Raw genomic sequence first — 20,435 nt, forward strand, 5'->3', positions numbered from 1 at the left:
AATCCAGCCCCTAGAGCATGGCACTTTGAACTTGGACTTCTAGCCTCCTATACTAGAGAATAAATCCCTGTTTGTTAAAACCATCCACTTGTAGTATTTTCTGCTATAGCAGCACTAAAGAACCAAAATATCCTCCAAAAGCAAAACATCCTCCAAAATTGGCTGGTTAACTTTACAATCCAGAGAAAGGTTAATCATAGTGCAATTTCATCACACCCTCATCAACTTGGTATTATTATCAAAGTGACAGGCCAACCATCTGTACCTTCATTTTAGTTTCATGTTTAGAACATAAGTAGGGTTGAGTATATTTTTATGTGTTGATTGAAAAATTCCCAAGGTTGCAGATTTTCTTCTCTTATCACTTGAGACAGAAGAGAGAGGTGAGCCATATTGGCTAAGTCTATCCTCATAAATTCTTTGTTTTGGGGTTTCCTGAGTGATCACTGAACTCAGTAACATGTGAGAAGGAAGGGGATGAAGTTCCCCATTTAAATTATGGAGGGTCCATTATATGCTGGGTTCACATGACCACCCTGCAGGTTTTTTTTTTTTTTTTTCCCCATTCTACTGATGAGAAAATTGAGGCTCAAGGAGGCTAAGAGACTTGCATGGGTAGAATTCAAACCCAGATCTATTTGGTTCCAAAGCCTGAACTCTTTCTATGTACTATGGGGGCTGCATTCACTGATTATTCACAAATCATGCATTATGGAAAGGTTTCAATGAAATGAGACTCAGCTCTTGCTTTCCTGGAGTTTAAAACTAGTTAAGGGAAAAGGATGCATTTGCTCAGTTTTAGGACTAATGATTGAGCAGCTCTTTGACCCATCAAACTGTGTATTTATACCTTTAAGTAAAAGAAGAGGAAAAAAATACCTAGCTGTGTTCAAGTCTATTCTGATGCAAGGTGATTCCATGTGTTACAAAGTAGAACTGTTCCATAGGGTATTCTTGGCCACAGTCTTTACAGAAGCAGATCATCAAGACTTTCTTCTGCAGCACCACCGGGTAGGTTTGAACTGCCAATCTTTAGGTTAGTTGTTGAGTGCAAGCCATTTGTACCACCAGGAACCTCATCTTTAGTTAAAACCAAAAACCAAACTCATTGCTGTCAAGTTGGATCCAACTCACAGCTACCCCTCTTTGGGTTTCCCAGGCGGTGTCACTATGGAAGTAGATTGCCCAGTCTTCCTTCTGAGGAGTGACTGGTGGGTTTGAACCTCCAGCCTTCTGGTTAGCAGTCAATTGCCTTAGGCACTATGCCACCAGAACTCCTCATCTTTAGTTAGGTGGGATTAAAACATACATTTTGCCCTTTTTCACTCCTGGAAGGCCAGGGAGGTACTGAAGGGAGGAATCTCAAAGAAGAAATAAAGAAGTCTGGTCAGGTGTCTGAGTAGCAGTTGGCTGGTCCAGCCAGGGGCAAGTGTCCAAGTGAGCACTGACCACACACCATGACTTCTACCTGCACTACTCATCAGTATACCTGGGCAGAACTGGAGGTAGGGCTGGGTAGGGGAAGGAACAAGCAACTGCTGCTACAAGAAAGAGAGCAAAGAGGAGGATATTTCTTCAGAGAGAACAACCACATCTCTTCCAGTGGCCCCACCCTGATCAGCCTCTCTCTCTACTTTATTTTCCCCACGTGGGATACGGTATCATGTACTAGCTTGTTTTTTGACATGTCTGTCTCTTCCCAAAAGAAGGTAAGCTCCTTGACAACAGGGATCTCTCTGTGTCCTGTTCATCAATAGATTCATCAGTACTTGGCACGCATTAGGACCTTTTGCTTAATTAATGAATGAACAGTGTGTTTGCTCTGTCCTGGCCACTATGAGGGGAGTTTTAAGGCACTGCTATATACCCAAAGGGTAAAGATTCTTTCCTCCATTTTGTAGATGAGGAAACACGAGGCTCAGAGACGGTAACACTTTGCTCAAGGTCACACAGCTAAGGAACAGTGTCCTAGAATTTGAGCCCAGGTCTATGGTAAACTCATAATGTCAATTCAGGTCTGGTGTATTTCATTCCAACCCCTTTTCCCTCATATTTTAGCCCCTATTCTACTCTGCTTCCATTAATGTAAGATTCAGAGTGTATGGGGTACAACTGTCCAAGTGGGATGTTTCAGATACTTCTTAGTCTCTGGCAGGGTTTCTGAACCTTCCCACCACTGACATTTTGGATGAAGTAATTGCCTGTTGTTCTGTGTACTATATGCTGTTTGGCAGCATTGACAGCCTCCAACCATTAGATACAAGTAGCACCCTCAATCCCACATAAGACAGCCATCTCCAGATACTGGCAAATATCCCTTAGGTTTAGGATCACTGGTCTATGCTGACAAGAAGCCCACCTCAAAATGAATGACCCAGGCTTGGGAGAGACCACATAACAGAAACACACACAGAAATCCCCCCAGGTGTGAGGACTTTGGGACTGGACTGAAAAATGTTCCAGGACAAGCAGGAGTTTCCGTGCGGGAACGTGGCCTAGAAAATGAGCCAAAAACTCAAAGCTCATAATTGCTGGCAGCTAAAACAACATGGCTGTAAGAGGCACTGATAATGCAGACACAGGAAATGGATGCTTGTGTTTGTGCCTCTGCTGGGGACATGGAAAAAACACTGCAGGTGCAAAGAGGACTGCCTGTCAGGTGGGAAAAGGGGACCCCTTTACACGTGTCAGAGGAAATGTAAACTCAGTGGGTTAGAGTACCATGGGACAGATATGACTGGTTGGTGCTGCCTGCTCTGCGGGGTGCTCCCTGTCCTTTTCCAAAAAGAGAAGGTCTCCACAGCCAAAGAGAACATGCTTTGATAAAGAGAGTTCAGGCCAAGGAAATTTTCTACACTTGCCATTGTCACTATAGATTGCTATTCTACACCAGATGGTTTATTAGTAAATGGATTGGAGGTTAGGGTGGGGCTATGAGCCGAAAACCTGTTCCTCAATTGCCACTTCAATGGATACACCATAATGTACACTGCCTGTCACTGCAATGGGAGAATGTTCTTGTAGCCCTTGTAGTCATTTAAGGTGTGATGAGAAAAATTAACTTGAGAAATAACATTTCCCAGCTGTGTGGGCTGGGTAACATTTGATCCTCACACTTAACCTAGGAGAGGTACTGGGCAGGTTCTCCTCTTTTATCAGTTACCAGTTGCCCTCAAGTTGACTCAGACTCAGACTCAGACTCATGGCCAACTCCACGTGTGCTCCGCAGGGTTTTCAATGGCTGATTTTTTGGAAGTAGATCACAGGTCTTTCTTCCAAGGTGCCTCTGGGTGGATCTGAACCACTAATTTTTTGATTCGAAGCTGAGTGTGTTAACCATTTCCACTACCCAAGGGCTCCTTATGCCCTTTTAGTAGATAAGAAATCTGAGTATGAGAAGATTAAGTGACTGGCACAAGTAAGTGTTAGAATATGATCTGAAGCCAGTTTTTCCATGCCAAAACATGAACTTGGGTTAAGAACACAGGTTTTGGAGTAAAACAGAGGGATCTCCATTAAGAAAACATACAGGAGGAGAAAGGCCCTCAGCAGGACAGTGTTGTTTATAAAAACAAAAGAAGAAACAGCCTAACTTCTCTAACAATAGGGATTAAATACAGTACAAGTACAATGTAAGTATAAAATAGAAGCCTTGGTGGTGCAGTCATTAAACATTCCAGTACCAATTGAGAGGTTGGTGGTTCAAACCCACCAGCAGCTCCACAGGAGAAGGATGTGGCAGTATGCTTCAGTAAAGATGTACAGCCCTAGACCCTATAGAGCAGTTCTACTCTGTCTTATACAGCTGCTATTAGTCAGAATCAACTCAACAACATGTTTTAACCATAAAATCATTTTTCAAGAAAAGTTTTGAGGTAGTAGGTGTATGGATGATTTTTATCTTCAGCTTTATACATTTCTTATCTACATTTATTTTCCATAATACATAGATATTAACTAAGAAAAAAATGTGAACACCTATGAGCAATGAATTTGAAGTAGTGCTATAAACATCAAAGCACAAACAGAATCCGGTTAGTTAACACACATTAAGAAATATGATAAAAAGGTACTCTATCAATTAATCATCAAATACCATATTCCAAAGTCTCAAATAGAAGAAGAGATCTTTCTGTGGCTGGGAGAGATTCTGAGTAGAAAGAATGAAATGTTGAAGAAATATTTGGGTCAGGTGTGGAGAAAATATTATTCAATTTGTTTAGTGCAAGCCAAAATTAGGAAGCCCTCCAGAGGCTTGGGGCCACAGTCTAACCATCATCGTTGGGCTCTGTGAAATGGCTTTTGCATAATAATGTTAATGGCAAAATATTCCATGAGCTGAAATAGAAATGATGATTCTCTCTCCTACCCAAAGTGAACAAAGAATAAGGAACACCAGCAAGGAATGATGCTCCAGATAGAAAATTGGGCAATTATTTTTAGAGCCTGCTGAATTGCAAACTTTACAAAATGATCAAACTTTGACCTCTGGCAAAACTCTACCTTAGTCAAGGTACTTTATTAGGCCCTACAGAATCCCAACTCCAGCACCTATCTGCTATGTGACCTTCAGCAAGGATTTCAACCTCCCTAAGCTTCAGGTTTCTTCCCTATAAAGCAGTGATGATTCAGTCCTATGTTACAGAGCTGTGGAGGAGATGAAATGAGGTAATGAACTTTGCACAGGACCTAGCTCACTGTAAATACTTGTGCTATAATGAATTACATGGTATGGCTTTTTTAGCCAGAGTCTTTGTAACTCCCACTTTGCCATGAACAACTGTGTAGCTGCTTGTTAAAGTTATCCACCTGGGATATTTCTGTTGGAGGAACAGGAAGTAATCTTCTGGGAAGTTTGCTCTCTCGTGTGTAGAATTCTGATGGGATCGGTTAGTTTTGCCACTCTGCCAGGCTTAAAATGAGCCCTCCTAGAAGCAGAAAGGAACTCTCACTGTCAGCTGAGAGAGACGTGCTGCTGAGAGACATGTTGCTGAGAGAGAGAGAGAGAGACATGCTGCTGAAAGAGACACACTGTTGAGAGACAGCAGCAGTAGAACCAAGAGGCATGAGGCAGAGCAGCAGGCTTATCTGGCCCACAGAGGCAGAGGCCAGGCCAAGAGGCCAAGGGCCAGAGAGGCACACAGCAGAGGGGAGACTGTCCTGACCAAAGAACTGTATCCTGAGCATGTTCCTGAATTTGAATTGTACCCTGTTGTTTCCCTAATAAACCCTGTAAGCTGTAGGTTACTATTACAATAGTCTATTACTCCAGCAATAGTAAAGAACAGCTGAGATCAGGTATTCCTTTATCTTACCTACAGTCTTGCTTAGTAGAGCACACCAAAAAAACAAACAAACAAAAAAAACCCAAAGCCATAGAATTGATTCCAGCTCACAGCAACCCCCATTGGGTTTCCAAGGTGGTAAATCTTTACTGAAGTAGATTGTCCCATCTTCCTTCCATGGAGTGGCTGGTGGGTCTGAACCACCAACCTTCTGATTAGCAGTCAAATGCCTCAGGCACTACAGCCTATTTTCTAGTTGTTTCCTCTGGCACCCCTCCCCTCTCTCCCTAACTTCTCTCTTGTTCTTACAGCAAAGACTTTGTCAGTTATAAGACATGTGTGACCTCCAAGAGCCAAGTCTGAGGTTCTCAGAGAAGAAAGTCATGGTGACTGGTACACAGAGATTCGATTGCTTGGGCACCCTTCCTGTATCTAACTGGCATCAGTCTTCTCATCTTCCTCTCAAATATTTTAATGCTCTTTCTCTCCTTCATCTTCATCATCTTTGAGTCATTTTAGGCTTAATACAAATCCCTTGCTAAGCAGTCTCCCTTGACCCCTCAAACCATTAGTAAGCTTATGCTCAGGGACATGCTTGTATGCGTACTCTTCCTCTAGTATGTCTGTGTACAAAGATTTACATTAATTTAAAAAATTAATTTTGGTGAAAGTATACACAACCAAAGATACACCATTTCAACATGTACACCTCAGTGACAGTGGTTATATTTTTTAAGTTGTGCTACTATTCTTGCTGTCCTTTTTCATATTATTCCAAACCAAAAAAACCACCATTATCTTAAATTCACTGCCCTCTAACCTTCCAATCTATCCTTTCAAGTTGTCCTTGTCAATTTGATCTCACATAGATAATTCTTTAAAAGAGCACAATGATCAAAACAGACACACCTGACTAATTAAGATAAACAGACGGATTTTACTAAATTAAGCTATTTTTCAGTCAAAGCATTCAGCTGCTAAAGCAAAAGGTTAGCAGTTTGAATCTACCAGATGCTCTATGGGATAAAGATGTGGCAGTCTGCTTCCATAAAAATTTATAGCCTTGGAAATCCTATGAGGCGGTTCTACTCTGTCCTATAGGGTCACTATGAGTGGTAGTGAGTATGGTAGTTTGTGTGTCAACTGGGCCTGGTTGAGTGGCTAGACAGCTAGAAGTCGTATTCCTCATGATGAGACTAGTAATCAACTCCATGGTGGAATCTACTGTGAGCAGCTAAGTAGCTGCCTTAGGGAGAAGCCTTGGGGATAATTTCTAGCTTATGGCACGTTTGAACCCTACACATAGCTGTGTCGTTGCTAAGCAGCCTGCCATGCTCTGCTGACTTTGGGACCTTCAACAGACTTGAATGAATGGCCTGCCATGTGGTTTGGTAACATCGGAACTGTGCCATTTTACTTGTCAGCCTTGGGTTTGTCAGCCTCAGCAGCCAGCACCTGTCTGAATGAAGAAAAGCCTCTAGCTCCAATGGGCCGGGAGCAGGAGGCAGAGCTGAAGCCCAAGGTTGAGGGGCTTTCACTCAGCCCCTAGAGCCTGGCACTTTGAATTTAGACTTAAAGCTTCCAAACTGTAAGAGAATAAATTCCTGTTTCTTAAAGCCATCCCATTTGTGGTATATTCTTGCAGAGTGGCACTAGGTAATCAGAACAGTGGGTTTGGTTTTTGTTTTTATTTTTTGGTTCAAAGAAGACTTCATGGCCTAATTTTGGGGTTCAAAGTTTAAAGATTATTTCAGGGCAATAGTTTTAAGGGCTCATCCAGCCCCAGTAGCTCCAGAAATCTGGATTCCACTGATAATTTGAAATTCTCTAGAATATTTCATCATTTAAGATTTTCAGATCTTATATATTGTTATCTGGTAACGAAGGTTACCCACTGCCATTGAGGAGCTCTGGTAGTGTAGTGCATAACGTACTTGACTGCTAACCAGAAGGCTGGTGGTTCAAACCCACAAGCCACTCCTCGGAAGGAAGTCGGGCCATCTATTTCCATAGTGATACCACCTCGGAAACCCAAGGAGGGGTTGCTATGTGTCAAGTCTGACTCGATGGCATATAACAACAACTAACAACACTGCCATCGAGTCGGATCTGACTCATAGCATCCCCTCCTTGGGTTTCTGAGGCAGTATCACTATGGAAGTAGACTGCCCAACCTTCCTTCTGAGGTGTGGCTGGTGGCTGGTGGGAGCAGTCAAATGCCTTAGGTACTACACCACCAGAGCTCCTGGTAATTAAGGTAAAACAGCATAATTATTTAAAAATTCAGGTGTAACAAACATGTTGTTGTTAGGTGCCTTCCAGTCAATTCCAACTCATAGTGATCCTATGTACAACAGAATAAAATGCTGCCTGATTACTGCATCGTCCCCACAACCTTTGCTATGCCCGAATCCATCATTGCAGTCTCTGTGTCAATGCCTCTCTATGTTGGGAAAACAGTTCTTCTCCAGTTGTATTTTGAGTGTCTTCCAACCTGAGGGACTAATCCTCAGACACTACATCGGACAGTTTCATAGCTATTCATAAAGTTTTCTAGTAATATATCAGACAGTGTTTCACTGCTATTTACAAAGTTTTCAGTGGCCATTTTTTTTTTTTTTTCCAGAAGTGGATGGCCTTGTCCTTCTTCCCAGGCTGTCTTTGTCCATAGGCTCTGCTGAAACCTGTGCACCAGTGGCATAGCCTCCAGCCTCACAGCAACATGCCAACTACCACAATATGACAAACTGACAGATGAGTGATGGGTGACAGACATATGTAATGCCAAAACTGAAAATCAATAGTCCTAATCTGTTTATTGAAAAGTCTATCCTTCTCCAATGATTTGTAGTTCTTATGCAGTGAAGAAAAAAAGAGAAAGAGAAAAAGGAAAAGACTTGCAAAAGTCTCTCAATTGTATTCCAAAACAAAACATTATTGAGATTTCAGTGTTGTTTCTTCTTCCCCCATGCATATGTTAATATGCGTGTGTATTATTACTAGAGATATGAATGGTTTTGAGTTTGCTTTTTTTTTTTTTTTTCCATTTGATAATATAAATTAGACAACTTTTACCAAGTAGATTTTACAGTTCTTGGGAAAAGGCACTGTTCTTTTTTGATACTATCTCTTCCTCTCAAGACTAGAGCAGAACAAATAACATAATAAATATAGAGAATATTAATGGAGAACACTAATCCATAATACATTTATGTAACATCTGGATTAAATTAACTGATTTCCAGATCTAAGGGCCAGGGACTGGAACAACTGGAGGCAGTGATTACCATAAATCCTTCTTTAGCCATAAAACTCCTCCTGGAGGGGCACAATTAGGGGAGGGGACTCATATTCTATTGTGAAGCAGTTCACATGAAGGAGAAGAACAGAGACCCCTCAATAGGCAGGTGTCCACTGCCAGCTCCTAAGAGTGCCTAGGAGCAGCAACGGCTACCCTTTAAAGAAAGAACAGTGATAACAATTGTAACTACAAATTTTTGAGTACATCCTAAGTACTTCATAGTGTTATGCACTAAAGATACAAAGATGAATAAGATTCTGCACAGAAAAGTTGAAGGGTCGCTGAGAATAGCTTATCTCGTGCATATGTCATAGTAAATGGAAAAACTATGGCAAGAGAACAGAGAGATGTGGCTTGTTGTTGTTAGCTACCGTCGTTTCAGTTCTGACTCATAGTGACCCTACGTAGAACAGAAGGAAACACTGCCCAGTACTGTGCCACCCTCACAATCATTGCTGTGCTTGAGCCCACTGTTGCAGCCATTGTGTCAATTCATTTCCTTGAGGGTCTTCCTATTTTTTACTGACCCTCTAACTTCATCAAACATGATGTCTTTCTTTAGGGACTGGTCCCTTCTGGTAAGATGTGACTATGAGTCTAGATTTAGGATGTGACAACAAAGAAAAGCAATTTTTTCCAGGACAGACACACACCCAGAATAGGGACCTAATTCTGGCTGTATCAACTGTCTTTAAAATGTTCCCACCCTTTAGCCAGAAATCTACATCTAAGAATATAATTGAAGGAAAGAAAGAAATATAGACACACATAAGATTTGTGATCAGGATAGTTAAAGCAGGCTTTATTGATAATGGTGGAAAAATGGAAACAACTTAAATGTTCAACAATAGAAGAGTGGTTATAAGTAAAGGGGTATATTTGACGAAATGTTGTATGAAGCCATTAAAAATGATACCCACGAAAAATATTTGTTGTTGTTGTTATGTGCTGTCGAGTTGGACCCAACTCATAGCGACCCACACCACCAAAAGACCTTTATTAATATTTTGGTACACACTCAAGCAATCTTTTCTTTATATTATATACCTGTATGCATATTTTTCCAACAAAAATACAATCAGATTGTATATCCTACTTTTTAACTTGCTTTTATCTTTATAGTATAAAGTGACCAGTATGAGAATAATTTTTCATGTTACTAAATATAATTTTTCATGAAAAATATTCAGTAACATGAAAAATTATTCTCATACTGGTCACTTTATATTATAAAAATAAAAGCAAGTTAAAAAGCAGGATATACAATCTGACTGCATTTTTGTTGGAAAAATATGCATACAGGTATATAATATAAAAAAAAAGATCACTTGAGTGTGTACCAAAATGTTAATAAAAGTCTTTTGGTGGTGGAGGTCGGAGTACTAGTGACTTTTACTTCCTTTATCCAATTCCAAAAGGTCACAACCTTGAAAACTCTATGGAACACTGTTCTTTGTACATATGTGCTCGCTATGAGTCAGAATTGACTCGATGGCAACTGGCGTGGCTTTACCTCCTTATCTGTACTTCTCTTTATTTTTCAATTTTTTTTTTAAATGATTTGTATAACCAGAAAAGAAAGCACAGTATAAAGTACTTTTAAAAACAGGACAAAGGTCCTCAAAACACATTCAACATAGATGATTTTAATAATATAAAAATATTCACAGACTAAATATCCATTAATAGGGATCATATATATAAAATAAATCACATCAACATTCCGGAATAATATATACTCAGTCCATAATTATCACATTTTCCAAGAATAACTGTGATATATTTCCATTAAGCTAGACACAAAATTCTCAGCCAATGAAATTAACAAAAAATATGCTGAAAATGGAAGAAATAATACACACCAGTCAAAATGCAAAAAAAATAAAAGATAAAATCAAATCCAAGGCAAAAAAAGCAATAAAAGAAACAAATAGGGATATGTAACTTTAATAAAGAAGAGGCTTTAACAGTGATGAGCTTTTATGAACCTAATTACTTAGCCTGAAAATATGCGAGGCCAAGGCGAATAAAGAGCAAGAGAAACTGATGGGTTCACAATGCCCAGGCTTTGACCCAAAGTGAACAAAACACATAGACCAAGATAAGGCTGGATAGACCGTTGTCAAGCCCAAATTATATTATTCATAGTGTATAAGTAACGTAGTTATGGCTAGAATAAATACTGGAAAGCAATTATTACAATATGAACAAGGGTTGTTTCAGAGTAGAAGGCTATGTACATTCTTTGCTCTCTCTCTTTTTCTGTAGTTTTCCATAATGAACATGTAATTTTGTAAAGGAAAAGAAATAATGTTTTTTTCCTCCTCAGTCATTTGTACATATACAATCCAGTGACAGAAACCACATTCCCCATCTTGTGCAACCATCATCACTATCCATTTCCAAATTTTTTTCATCACCCTTAACAGAAGTCTTTTGGTTGGTAGCTGAATGCCTTGCCCAATGTGCCACCAGAACTGTTAGCAAATATAAAACTGCTGAAGCTCAGCGACCCTTATGCAGTCTTCCCATTTCTCCCACCCACATGGCCCTAGCAACCACTCATGAACTTTGGTCTCTATGTATTTTCTTGGGAGCTCTGGTGGCATAGTGCCTAAGGCATCTATCTGACTGCTAATGAGAAGACTGGTGATTCAAACCCACCAGCCATTCCTTGGAAGGAAGATTGGGCAATCTACTTCCGGAAAGATACCGCCTTGGAAACCCAAGGAGGAGTCACTATGAGTCGAACTGACTTGACAGCAGTGAGTACGGGTTTTGGTTTATACTTACTAATAGCTCTGATGGTGCAATGGTTAAGGCATTCAGCTGCTAAACAAAAGGCTGGCAGTTCAAATCCACCAGCTGTTCAGCACAAGAAAGATGATGCAGTCTGCTTCCGTAAAGCTTTACCACCTTGGAAACCCTATGAAGCAGTTCCACTCTGTCCCATGGGCTTGCTATGAGTCAGAACTGACTTAACAGCAACAGAGTTAGAGGTGGTAGCATAGTGGTTAAGGCACTTGACTGCTAACCAGAAGGCTGGTGGTTCAAACCCACCAGCCACTCCTCGGAAGGAAGATGGGGCAATCTACTTCCGTAGTGATACTGCCTCGGAAAACCAAGGAGGGGTCGCTATGAGTCGGGTCCAACTCAACGGTGTATAACAACAACAAACAAGGTATCTAGGAGAGGAGATCCGGTGGCACAGCACCTAAGGCATTTGACTGCTAACCAGAAGCTTGGCGGTTCAAACCCACCAGCAACTCCGTGGAAGGAAGACGACGCAATCTAACTCCATAAAGATTTACTGCCTCAGAAACCCAGTGGGGGTTGCTGTGAGTCAGAATCCTCTCGATGGCAGTGAGTATGGTTGGTTTTTACGCATTTGGTTAGTCTAGACATTTCACGTACGTGGGATCATACAATATGTGTCCTTTTGTGACTTATTTCACTCAGCATAATGTTTTCAAAGTTTGTCCATGTTATCTCCTGTATCGGAACTTCAAAAAGTTCATTTTTGAAAAGAATGAAGGGCTAAATCACAGTGTAGTGACCACACGATTCTAAGCATGGGGTGGACACTGCTCAAATGAGCCTAGCAACCATGCACAGCTGTCACTGGGGAGAAGCACGGCTCAGAGCCCAGGGCCAGTGCTCCTTCCTCGCTCCACACCAAAGAAGCACATGCAGCCCTTTTTGAGCTGGCCATATTTCCCTTTCAGGCAGGCCAGAGAGGTGATTTATAGGCCCAGAGGGATCCAGACATCTGTACTCAAGTCTACCAGCAGCACTAACTACCCTGCTGAGGAGCAGACAGAGCCATGCAGTCCGGTGTCCCTCCCCAACTTCCACAAAAGTTGCTTTTGTGCTGAGGCCCAAGCCTCCAGCCCATATGGGGCACAGGGGAGGAAGAGAAAACAAATCCTGCAATGTCTTGCTGAGCTGTTGGTGCAAGGGCACTCACACTAGTAACTGGGCTTTTAACCTTTTTGGAAGAGGCTGCCAGTCCCAAGCTCTCCTGATATTCTCCTGGGCTAACCTACATATCCTGAGCAGACAGAGGAAGGACTGCTAAGCATTCCTGTATCGATAAAAGCATCAGGTTTGGGCCTATGTCATCTCTTCTCCTATAATAAAAGGAACCCAACCTGAAAGACAGGATTGGATATCCAAAGGCATATGTGTATCTCTAAGATGTCAGGAGTCAGGCGAAAGGAATACTGTGGCAGCAAATCAAGCTGCTTGATTACAGCCTTGAGTTGTTTTTTTAAAGTGGAAAAGGCATCGATGACACATGCATATGGGTAAGGAATGAATGACCCTGAGAGGTTTGGTGCAGCCTATACACTCCTTGTTCTCTAGTCTCCCCCTTTTAGATTGGAGATCTGGACCACTAGAGAGACATTAAGAAGAATGTGGGGTTGGCCCTCTGAGCATCCCTTTGGAGTCTCCTTCACCCATATCCTCCCTGCTCCTGGGGCTACATTACCACCCTATCCCAGTCTAGTTGGTGAAGGAAGCAATAACATCATAAGGCAATTGACTGGGATGCTAGGACTGGAAATAATTCTCCAGAACTTGCACTGCACGTCCCAAGATGAGTTACAAAGAAGTATGGAGTGGGGGTGGGGGGGTAGGTGGTGCAGGGGCGGCAAGATGGTAGTCTCTATGCTTTGCAGATTATTCTACAAACTTGGCTGTCTAACTGCATAGAACTCAGGGGCATCTCTCCGCTAACCAGATGCCCAAGGATGCAGTCAAAACATAAGCACATTGCTCAAATTTTCTCTGGGTCTATGTGCATAATTATGAGTAACAGTTCTGTTTCTGACAGGTTGTTTCTGTCCAATAAATGGAGTCTGGAGTTAGCTATTCATCATATTTGAAAGAAGTCAATAAAAAATTATTAGGTAAAAAAAAAGAAATCTTTGAGGTTTTGGAAACCAATTTCCACATGTCAGATCATTCCCTCAGGTTTGGCTTTCTCATGCTTTCTTGGCCTCAGTCTGTTGGATTTCAGACATATCTTGATTTTTTTCTGTCTCAGTTCTCTAGGTCAGTGCAAATTTCCAAAGGTGATTAAATGTTTCCTGCAGTGTTTCCTGTGCAAGGTTCCCAGAAAGAGAAGAAATGTAAATAAAGGTTGCCTAAGTGCCAAAGCCAAAGGAGTCTGTGGGTGAGGGAGATGTTAATGAGCCCAGCTGCTTTACCAAAAGGTTGGAGCTTCAAACCACCTAGAGGCACCTCAGATGAAAGGCCTGATGATCTACTTCTGAAAAATGAGCCATTGAAAATCCTACAGAGCACAGTTCTGCTCTGACACACACGGGGTTGCCATGAGTTGGGAACAACTCAGTGGCAAATGATTGGTTAAGAAGCCAAAGGAAAGATTTTCAAAGTATGACAATGTGGAATCTTGCTTTTCACCCCTAAAGCAATATTCAGTATGAGCTAAGCTGTGATGGGAGGTAGAGGCTTGAGCAAGTTCTCTCCCTAGACTCAGGAGCACAAATGCGAAATCTGACAGGTATGGGCAGACGGTATCAGCGGTGAAGTGGCCAGGTATCAGAGGGCAATAGGGAGAAGGGGTGATGGGTAGCAGCTGACTACTCAGAAACAACTTGTGACTGTTATACAGGAACACAGGGCCAGCAATGCCAGACTGTCCAATTCTTTTGGAGAAACCAGAGATTCTGGTTCTTACATGGATTAATTTTAAGTGTTAGCTCACTTTTTTTTTTTTAAAAAAAAAAACATGCAGAGATGGAATCTACCAGAAGGTATCTAGAATGTAAGCAACAGAAGGCAGGAAGAAGAGCCTGGTGCAGGGAGAGGGTCCACTCAATGCTTGTGGGTGGGGGAGGACCTTCCTGGGTCAGGAGGCAGACAGCCCTGGGACAAACTACCTCAGGGTTGAAAAGAAATGGAACATGGAGGCTCCATAATCAAGGGAGGAAATAACTACAGAGTGACCTTGAGCCACAGCTACTGGGATGGGGAGGAAAGGGTGAAATGCAATAGACAAACTAAAGAATTTTCAAAAAGCAGAACTCAGTAAAAGACCAGATGTGCAGGACTGGGGCAGTGATGAATCTTGCGGGGGAAGCCTGTGATGAACTTGTCCACAGGGCTGAGGGACTGGTCATGAGGGAGAGAAGGTAAACACATTCTTCTTCACTAGTTTCAAAGCTCTTCATCTGGCTCACCAAGAGGACCTTATTTACTTTCTCCTTCATTCTCCCACAAAGGGGATCAGAGGATAACCAGGGGCCCAGAGGCCCAAGCACTGAGAGAAATAGCCCAATCTATAGTCAATTAGGTGATGAGATATTCAGAAGACTGTTGCAGAGTTAAGAGAGGAACAAACAAGACAGGGGACAGCATCTACAAGAAAGTGGTGAGAACAGCTTTGGCTATGAGGAATTATGCATATTGGACCAAATGGTAGAGAAGCAAGGACAGAAGTGGGTAAGGGAGACCTTCAAACACTCTCAAGGCATGGATTTTCATAGTATGACGCATGAGTTGGGCACAAGTCCACAATTTTTCTTAAGACTCAGTGTTAAGGATTGGATTGTATCCGCCAGAAATATGTGTTATATTACTTCAACGCCTGTGGTTATAATCCCATTTGGGAATGGGTTGTCTTTGTCATGTTAATGAGGGAGATTTCTTGTAGGGTGTGTTTTGAGTCAATCTCTTTTGAGATGTAAAAGAGATTAAAGAAGCAAGTGAGAGAAGTAAAGATGGGAGAGAGTGGCTGGTGGATTTGAACTGATAGCCTTAGTTAGCAGAAAAATACCTTAGGCACTATGTCACCAGTGCTCCTAAAGATGGGAGAAGAGAGATACAAAGTCATATGAAGATTCTCAGGAGCAGAAGCTCAGAGACAGGGACCTTCCTCTACAGCAGACAGAGAAAATCTTCCCCTAGAGCCTCTCTTTGGAAGGAATCTACTTCCGTAGAGATACTGCCTCGGAAACCCAAGGAGGGGTCGCTGTGAGTCAGATTCGACTCGACAGTAATGAGTTTTTTCTTTGTTTTGTTTTAGAGTCAGCATCCTGAATTTGGACTTACAGCCTCCTACACTGTGAGAAAATAAGTTTCTGTCTGTTAAAGCCACACACTTGTGGTATTTCTGTTATAGCAGCACCAGAAAACTGAGACACTCAGAAATCAAACACAAAAGTATTGTTGAGTATAACTATTCAGAACAAACCAAAACTGACAGATTCAAGGCAATTTCTCAGCTAAAAGTAAATCTTTTCATGCATGACTTCTGTCTAAAACACAATTTTTTACAGTTATCAGACTGGGTTCAAGGCCTTGGACAAATCCTGATTTTCACTTTAAAAGATAAACTTGATATCAGCAGTTTAAGAACAACTACAAGCACTTGTTAATTAAAAAAATTATTAGAGTAACTGTACTTACCAATTAGCTAACTACTTAGTAAATCTGTATTTGCTTAGTATGGCCATAACACATACTGCTGCGATGTGCGGCCAAGTCAATTCTGACTCACAGTGACTCTATATGAAAGAGTAGAATTGCCCCATGGGATTTCCTAGGCTGTAATCTTCATTGGAGTGACCACTAGGCCTTCCTCCTTCAGAGCCACTGTTGTTGTTGTTGTTATGTGCCGTCGAGTCGGCCCCGACTCATAGCGACCCCTCCTTGGGTTTCCGAGGCAGTTTCACTACGGAAGTAGGATTGCCCAACCTTCCTTCCGAGGAGTGGCTGGTGGGTTTGAACCGCCAGCCGTCTGGTTAGCAGGCAAGTGTCTTAGCCACTATGCTACCAGAGCTCCCTAGGTGGGTTCAAATTCCCAAGCATTTGGTTAGCAGCTTAATCACTGTGCCACCACTGCTACTTAGGCACTAAGCCAATCTCAGCCCACTGCCATCGAGTCAATTCTGACTCATAGCAACCCCACTGGGTTGCCAAGGCTGTAAATCTTTAGTAGATTAGTAGATTGCTTCAACATCCTTCCGCGGAGTAGCTGGTAGATTTGAACTGATGACCTTCTGGTTAGCAGCCCAATGTCTCACCCACTATACCACCAAAGCTTCTTAGGCACTACACTAGGACCTTTAAATGCCATCTCATAAATCTGTGCAATAATTTTAAGAAGCAGCTGATAGTATCATCATCGATTTACCCATGAGGAATAAAAATGAGGCTTAGAGAATCTCAGTCATCTGTCTAAGGTGACACAATCTTTGAGAGACAGAGCCATGTCAGAACCAAGGTACTTCTACTCCAGGACCCTTGCTCTAAGCCAGAGGGCAGCATACATTTTCTGTAAAGGGTCCCATAGTAAATATTTTTGGCTTTGTAGGCCATGTGGTCCCTGTTGCAACTATTCAACTCTGCCATTGCAGCAACCATAGACAATTAAACAGATGGACGTGGCTGTGTTCCAAAACAACTTTATTTATGGACAATGAAATTTTAATTTCATGTAATTTTCCCATATCATGAAATATTATCCTTCTTATGATTTTTTTTTTTTTGTAACATAAAAACTATTCTTAACTCATGGGCCATAAAAAAACAGGTGGCCAGCTGGCTTTTTCCCCACATGCCACAGTTTGCTGGCCCCTGGTCTAAGCCACTAGGCTATGCTGTCCTCTAGGCATTTGACTGCTAACTAGAAGGCTGGTGGTTCAAACCCACCAGCCACTCCTTGGAAGGAAGGTTGGGCAACCTACTTCCGTAGAGATACTACCTCAGAAATCCAAGGAGGGGTTGCTATGAATCAGATCTGACTCGATGACAGTGAGTTTGGTTTTGCTCAAGTCATGTGCTGAATTTCCTTAGGAGGTGCATGGGATTTGTTTTAGGATGATGCTTGTGAGAGCACATCTGGATAGGGTACCTGAGTCTGAAATTCAATTGTGGGAAAAGGTTCAACAGAAATGGCTACCTGAGGTACCCCTCAAAGCACCCTGGCCATATTATGAATTTTTCTTCCTTTCCAGTCCCTTGCTTTCTTCTATTGAAACAAACATTGAACCAAGTCAATCTAAAACCAGGGGAAGTTCTGGGTAGGACAGGGGTGTCCCTTCCTATACAACACAGTTTTCAGCAAACATGGGCCCACTGGGTCCTTCTTACCTGCAAGGTTTGGCTGAAGCGCTTTAATGGTGTGGCCTTCACAGGTGGGATGAGGTTTGCTAGTGACGTGACCCTGGAGAGGGGTTTGACCCGTTTATTACTAGGCTCCTGTATGGTTTAAAAAAAGGAAAAGAAAATGTCAAGGTCAATTACAAAGACATCATTGCACCATACAGTCACTTCCCACTCCCGGATCTGCTGGCTACACACAGATCTGTGGAATGTAAACAGTGCCTGTCTCACTCAGCTGTGAGGAGATGACCTGGCTTAGAAGCCAAGGAAGCAAAAATGGCAGGGAGATGTCAACAGAAGCAGCTTCTGCGCTGATAGCAAATGAGCTCGTTACTTATCCCCAATACCTACAGTTTTTAATTCAGAAGCTTCCATTTAGTAGAATCATTCTCCCCATCCCTCCTTTAGACAAAACCCATCTCTGATTTCCCATCCAATGACCTTGTCAGGCAGTCATCTTTTGATGCTTCCAGTTTTTAAATCTTTTTAAAAACCGTTTTCCCACCTTGCCTGAAGCAGCTGCTCTGAATTCCTTTTATGCAATGGCTTTCTAAAGCACAAAGAATATCAGTGTTTTCTAGTTCACAAACTCAAACATTAAATTTACAAAATTCTATTACTGAACTCTTGAGAAAGTATCTTTGCATCTACAGCATATTTGAAATGCATTATATTATATTTATAGATAACCACCAGTCAGCAGGAGAAAAATACTACCATGGGCGTCCTTTTCTGTACTACACATAGCCACAAGTTTTCAAAATCACCTGCACAAAAATATGCTTTGCAAACCTGAAAGTTTCCAGAAACCAGGCTGATAGGGGAGGGAGCACACACCCACACCAATTCTGCAGACAAAAATTACATAAATAAAAACAACAGGCTGTGAGGAAGAGAGAGATGACAGACAAAACGTTTACAAAGAGAAAGAGAACAGAGAACAGTTACCCTTGTCCTCCTAAGCTCCATCTGACCTGAAGTAGACTCTGGACAGCACAAGACGACACCAAATTTTGATGAAAAAAGCCAAACCTGCCAATTGTTGCAGCAAACCTCAATCATTTCCAGTGGGAAGGTCAAGGTGCTCATCTTTCTTTTTCAGCCATTGCTTTCAAAGTTTTGAGGGTTAACCCAGAACTTCAGATTCTCCAAAGTATTCCTGCATGGTAGACTGAACATAGTAGGTGCTTGGGAAAATCTTTCCTGAATTTGGAATCCTGCTGAAAAGTTCTCATATCATTTTACACCCTTGCCAGTCTTAGCAGCTTTTAGAAGCTTTCTTTGAAAGAGATAGTCTCCAACCTGTTTTTTCTTTTTTTAGACAGAAAAATAAAAACGCTAAAATAAATAAAAGTTCAACACAATTCTACAGTGTGGCCAGGGTGATTTCACAATTTCTCAGAGTCAAATACTTTTCTAACACGAAGAATGAATCCAGGCTGCTGGGTACCTCTCTGGCTTCTTGGCATGCTGAGCTGAGCAAACAGCTGAAAACTCTCCAAACACGGCAAAGGCTCAGTTCCAAACGGAAAGGACGAATCTCCCAACGTGAGAGACAATGCACTGCAATCATTCTAAGTGTTCAAGAGAAAGGTCTGGCAGCTCATCTGCTTGCAGGTGACAGTGCCCTTTAGGATGATCCCAGTCCAGTGCCTGGCTCCTGACTATCTGTGTCCAAAGGAGGAGGTTTTTTTTTTTTTACGTCACAGCTGCACTGCTGGCATACTGAATCCATACAAACACATACACAGCCTTCTGAGTGTCTCCTGAATTTCTCTATATGGCTCCTGCTTTGGGCTGGAAATGCCCAGGGTTGTGATATCACTGTCTTTGGTGGCACAAACAGCATCGCAGCAAGCGAGGAGCCAGGTGTCTTGGGGGAGCAGATCTGAGTTCCAAATAACCCTGTGTGTACCTCAGAATCCAGAAGACTCCTGAAGCTCTGCTTTTTTTTTTCTTTTTAACGGCTAAAGCTGCTAGGTCACAGATTCTGGGAATGCGGAGGTTGCTGGGCAAATGCCAATCAGGTTCTCTTTAAAAAAAAGAGCAGAGAGCACTGCACGCTTGGGAGGATGGGGAAAGATTCGGCACCCTTCCACTTGCTGTGTCATCTTTTCTAAGGTTCTGCTGACTCTGCTGCTCATCGTACGTGACCCAGTCGGACTGGCATTTTCTGCACAGCTACAAGATTATGTACAATGCAAACACTAGCTCCTCTGCAGGCTGAGCAGACTCCTGCTACAGGAGATTGTAATTAAACTGCTTTTCTAAGGCACTGCCGGTTTGGAAGTAAACATCGAGCTGCTCTACGACATTCTGACTTTCCCAAGTAATGCACAATGGAACCAGAAACGGTCGCTGTGTGATTCAGTGCTATGACCAGCAATACAGGCAGGTGCAATTTCAAAGCAAGAACACTTACAAGGTTACTGGATCCATGGGGGAAGCTTTATGCCTGATCCACATGAGTGAAGTACAAATTACGGTGTTCTCCTTGAGGAAGACTGAAATCTCACAAATAAATGCAATGCCAGGGATGCTTCTGGCTTTGCAGAGAGATGACAATACAACCCACAGGGAGCCTTCCTAATCCAACAACTCAGTGGCCAGACAAAGCTGGGCAAGGTCAATGCTAAACCCAGGAACAAGATGTTCTGTTAAGTGAAGGCAGCAACTTCCCCACCACCACCACTACCATGTGCTTATAAAGCAGG

The 20,435-nt window shown here is 42.1% G+C and overlaps 1 protein-coding gene across 1 annotated transcript in view; it reads right to left on the reverse strand.

The window, feature by feature from the left end:
* ARHGEF3 (Rho guanine nucleotide exchange factor 3) overlaps window positions 1-20,435 on the reverse strand; it is a 102,726-nt gene that overhangs the window by 52,692 nt on the left and 29,599 nt on the right. Inside the window, exon 2 of the mRNA XM_007937258.2 lies at window positions 17,710-17,817. Within this exon, the coding sequence (XP_007935449.1) occupies window positions 17,710-17,817 (108 nt within the window). The remainder of the gene's footprint in view (window positions 1-17,709; window positions 17,818-20,435) is intronic.

The sequence above is a fragment of the Orycteropus afer genome, unplaced genomic scaffold (assembly GCF_000298275.1).
Source record: "Orycteropus afer afer isolate SDZICR_OR568_19922 unplaced genomic scaffold, OryAfe1.0 scaffold00041, whole genome shotgun sequence".
In the NCBI taxonomy this organism is placed as follows: domain Eukaryota; kingdom Metazoa; phylum Chordata; class Mammalia; order Tubulidentata; family Orycteropodidae; genus Orycteropus; species Orycteropus afer.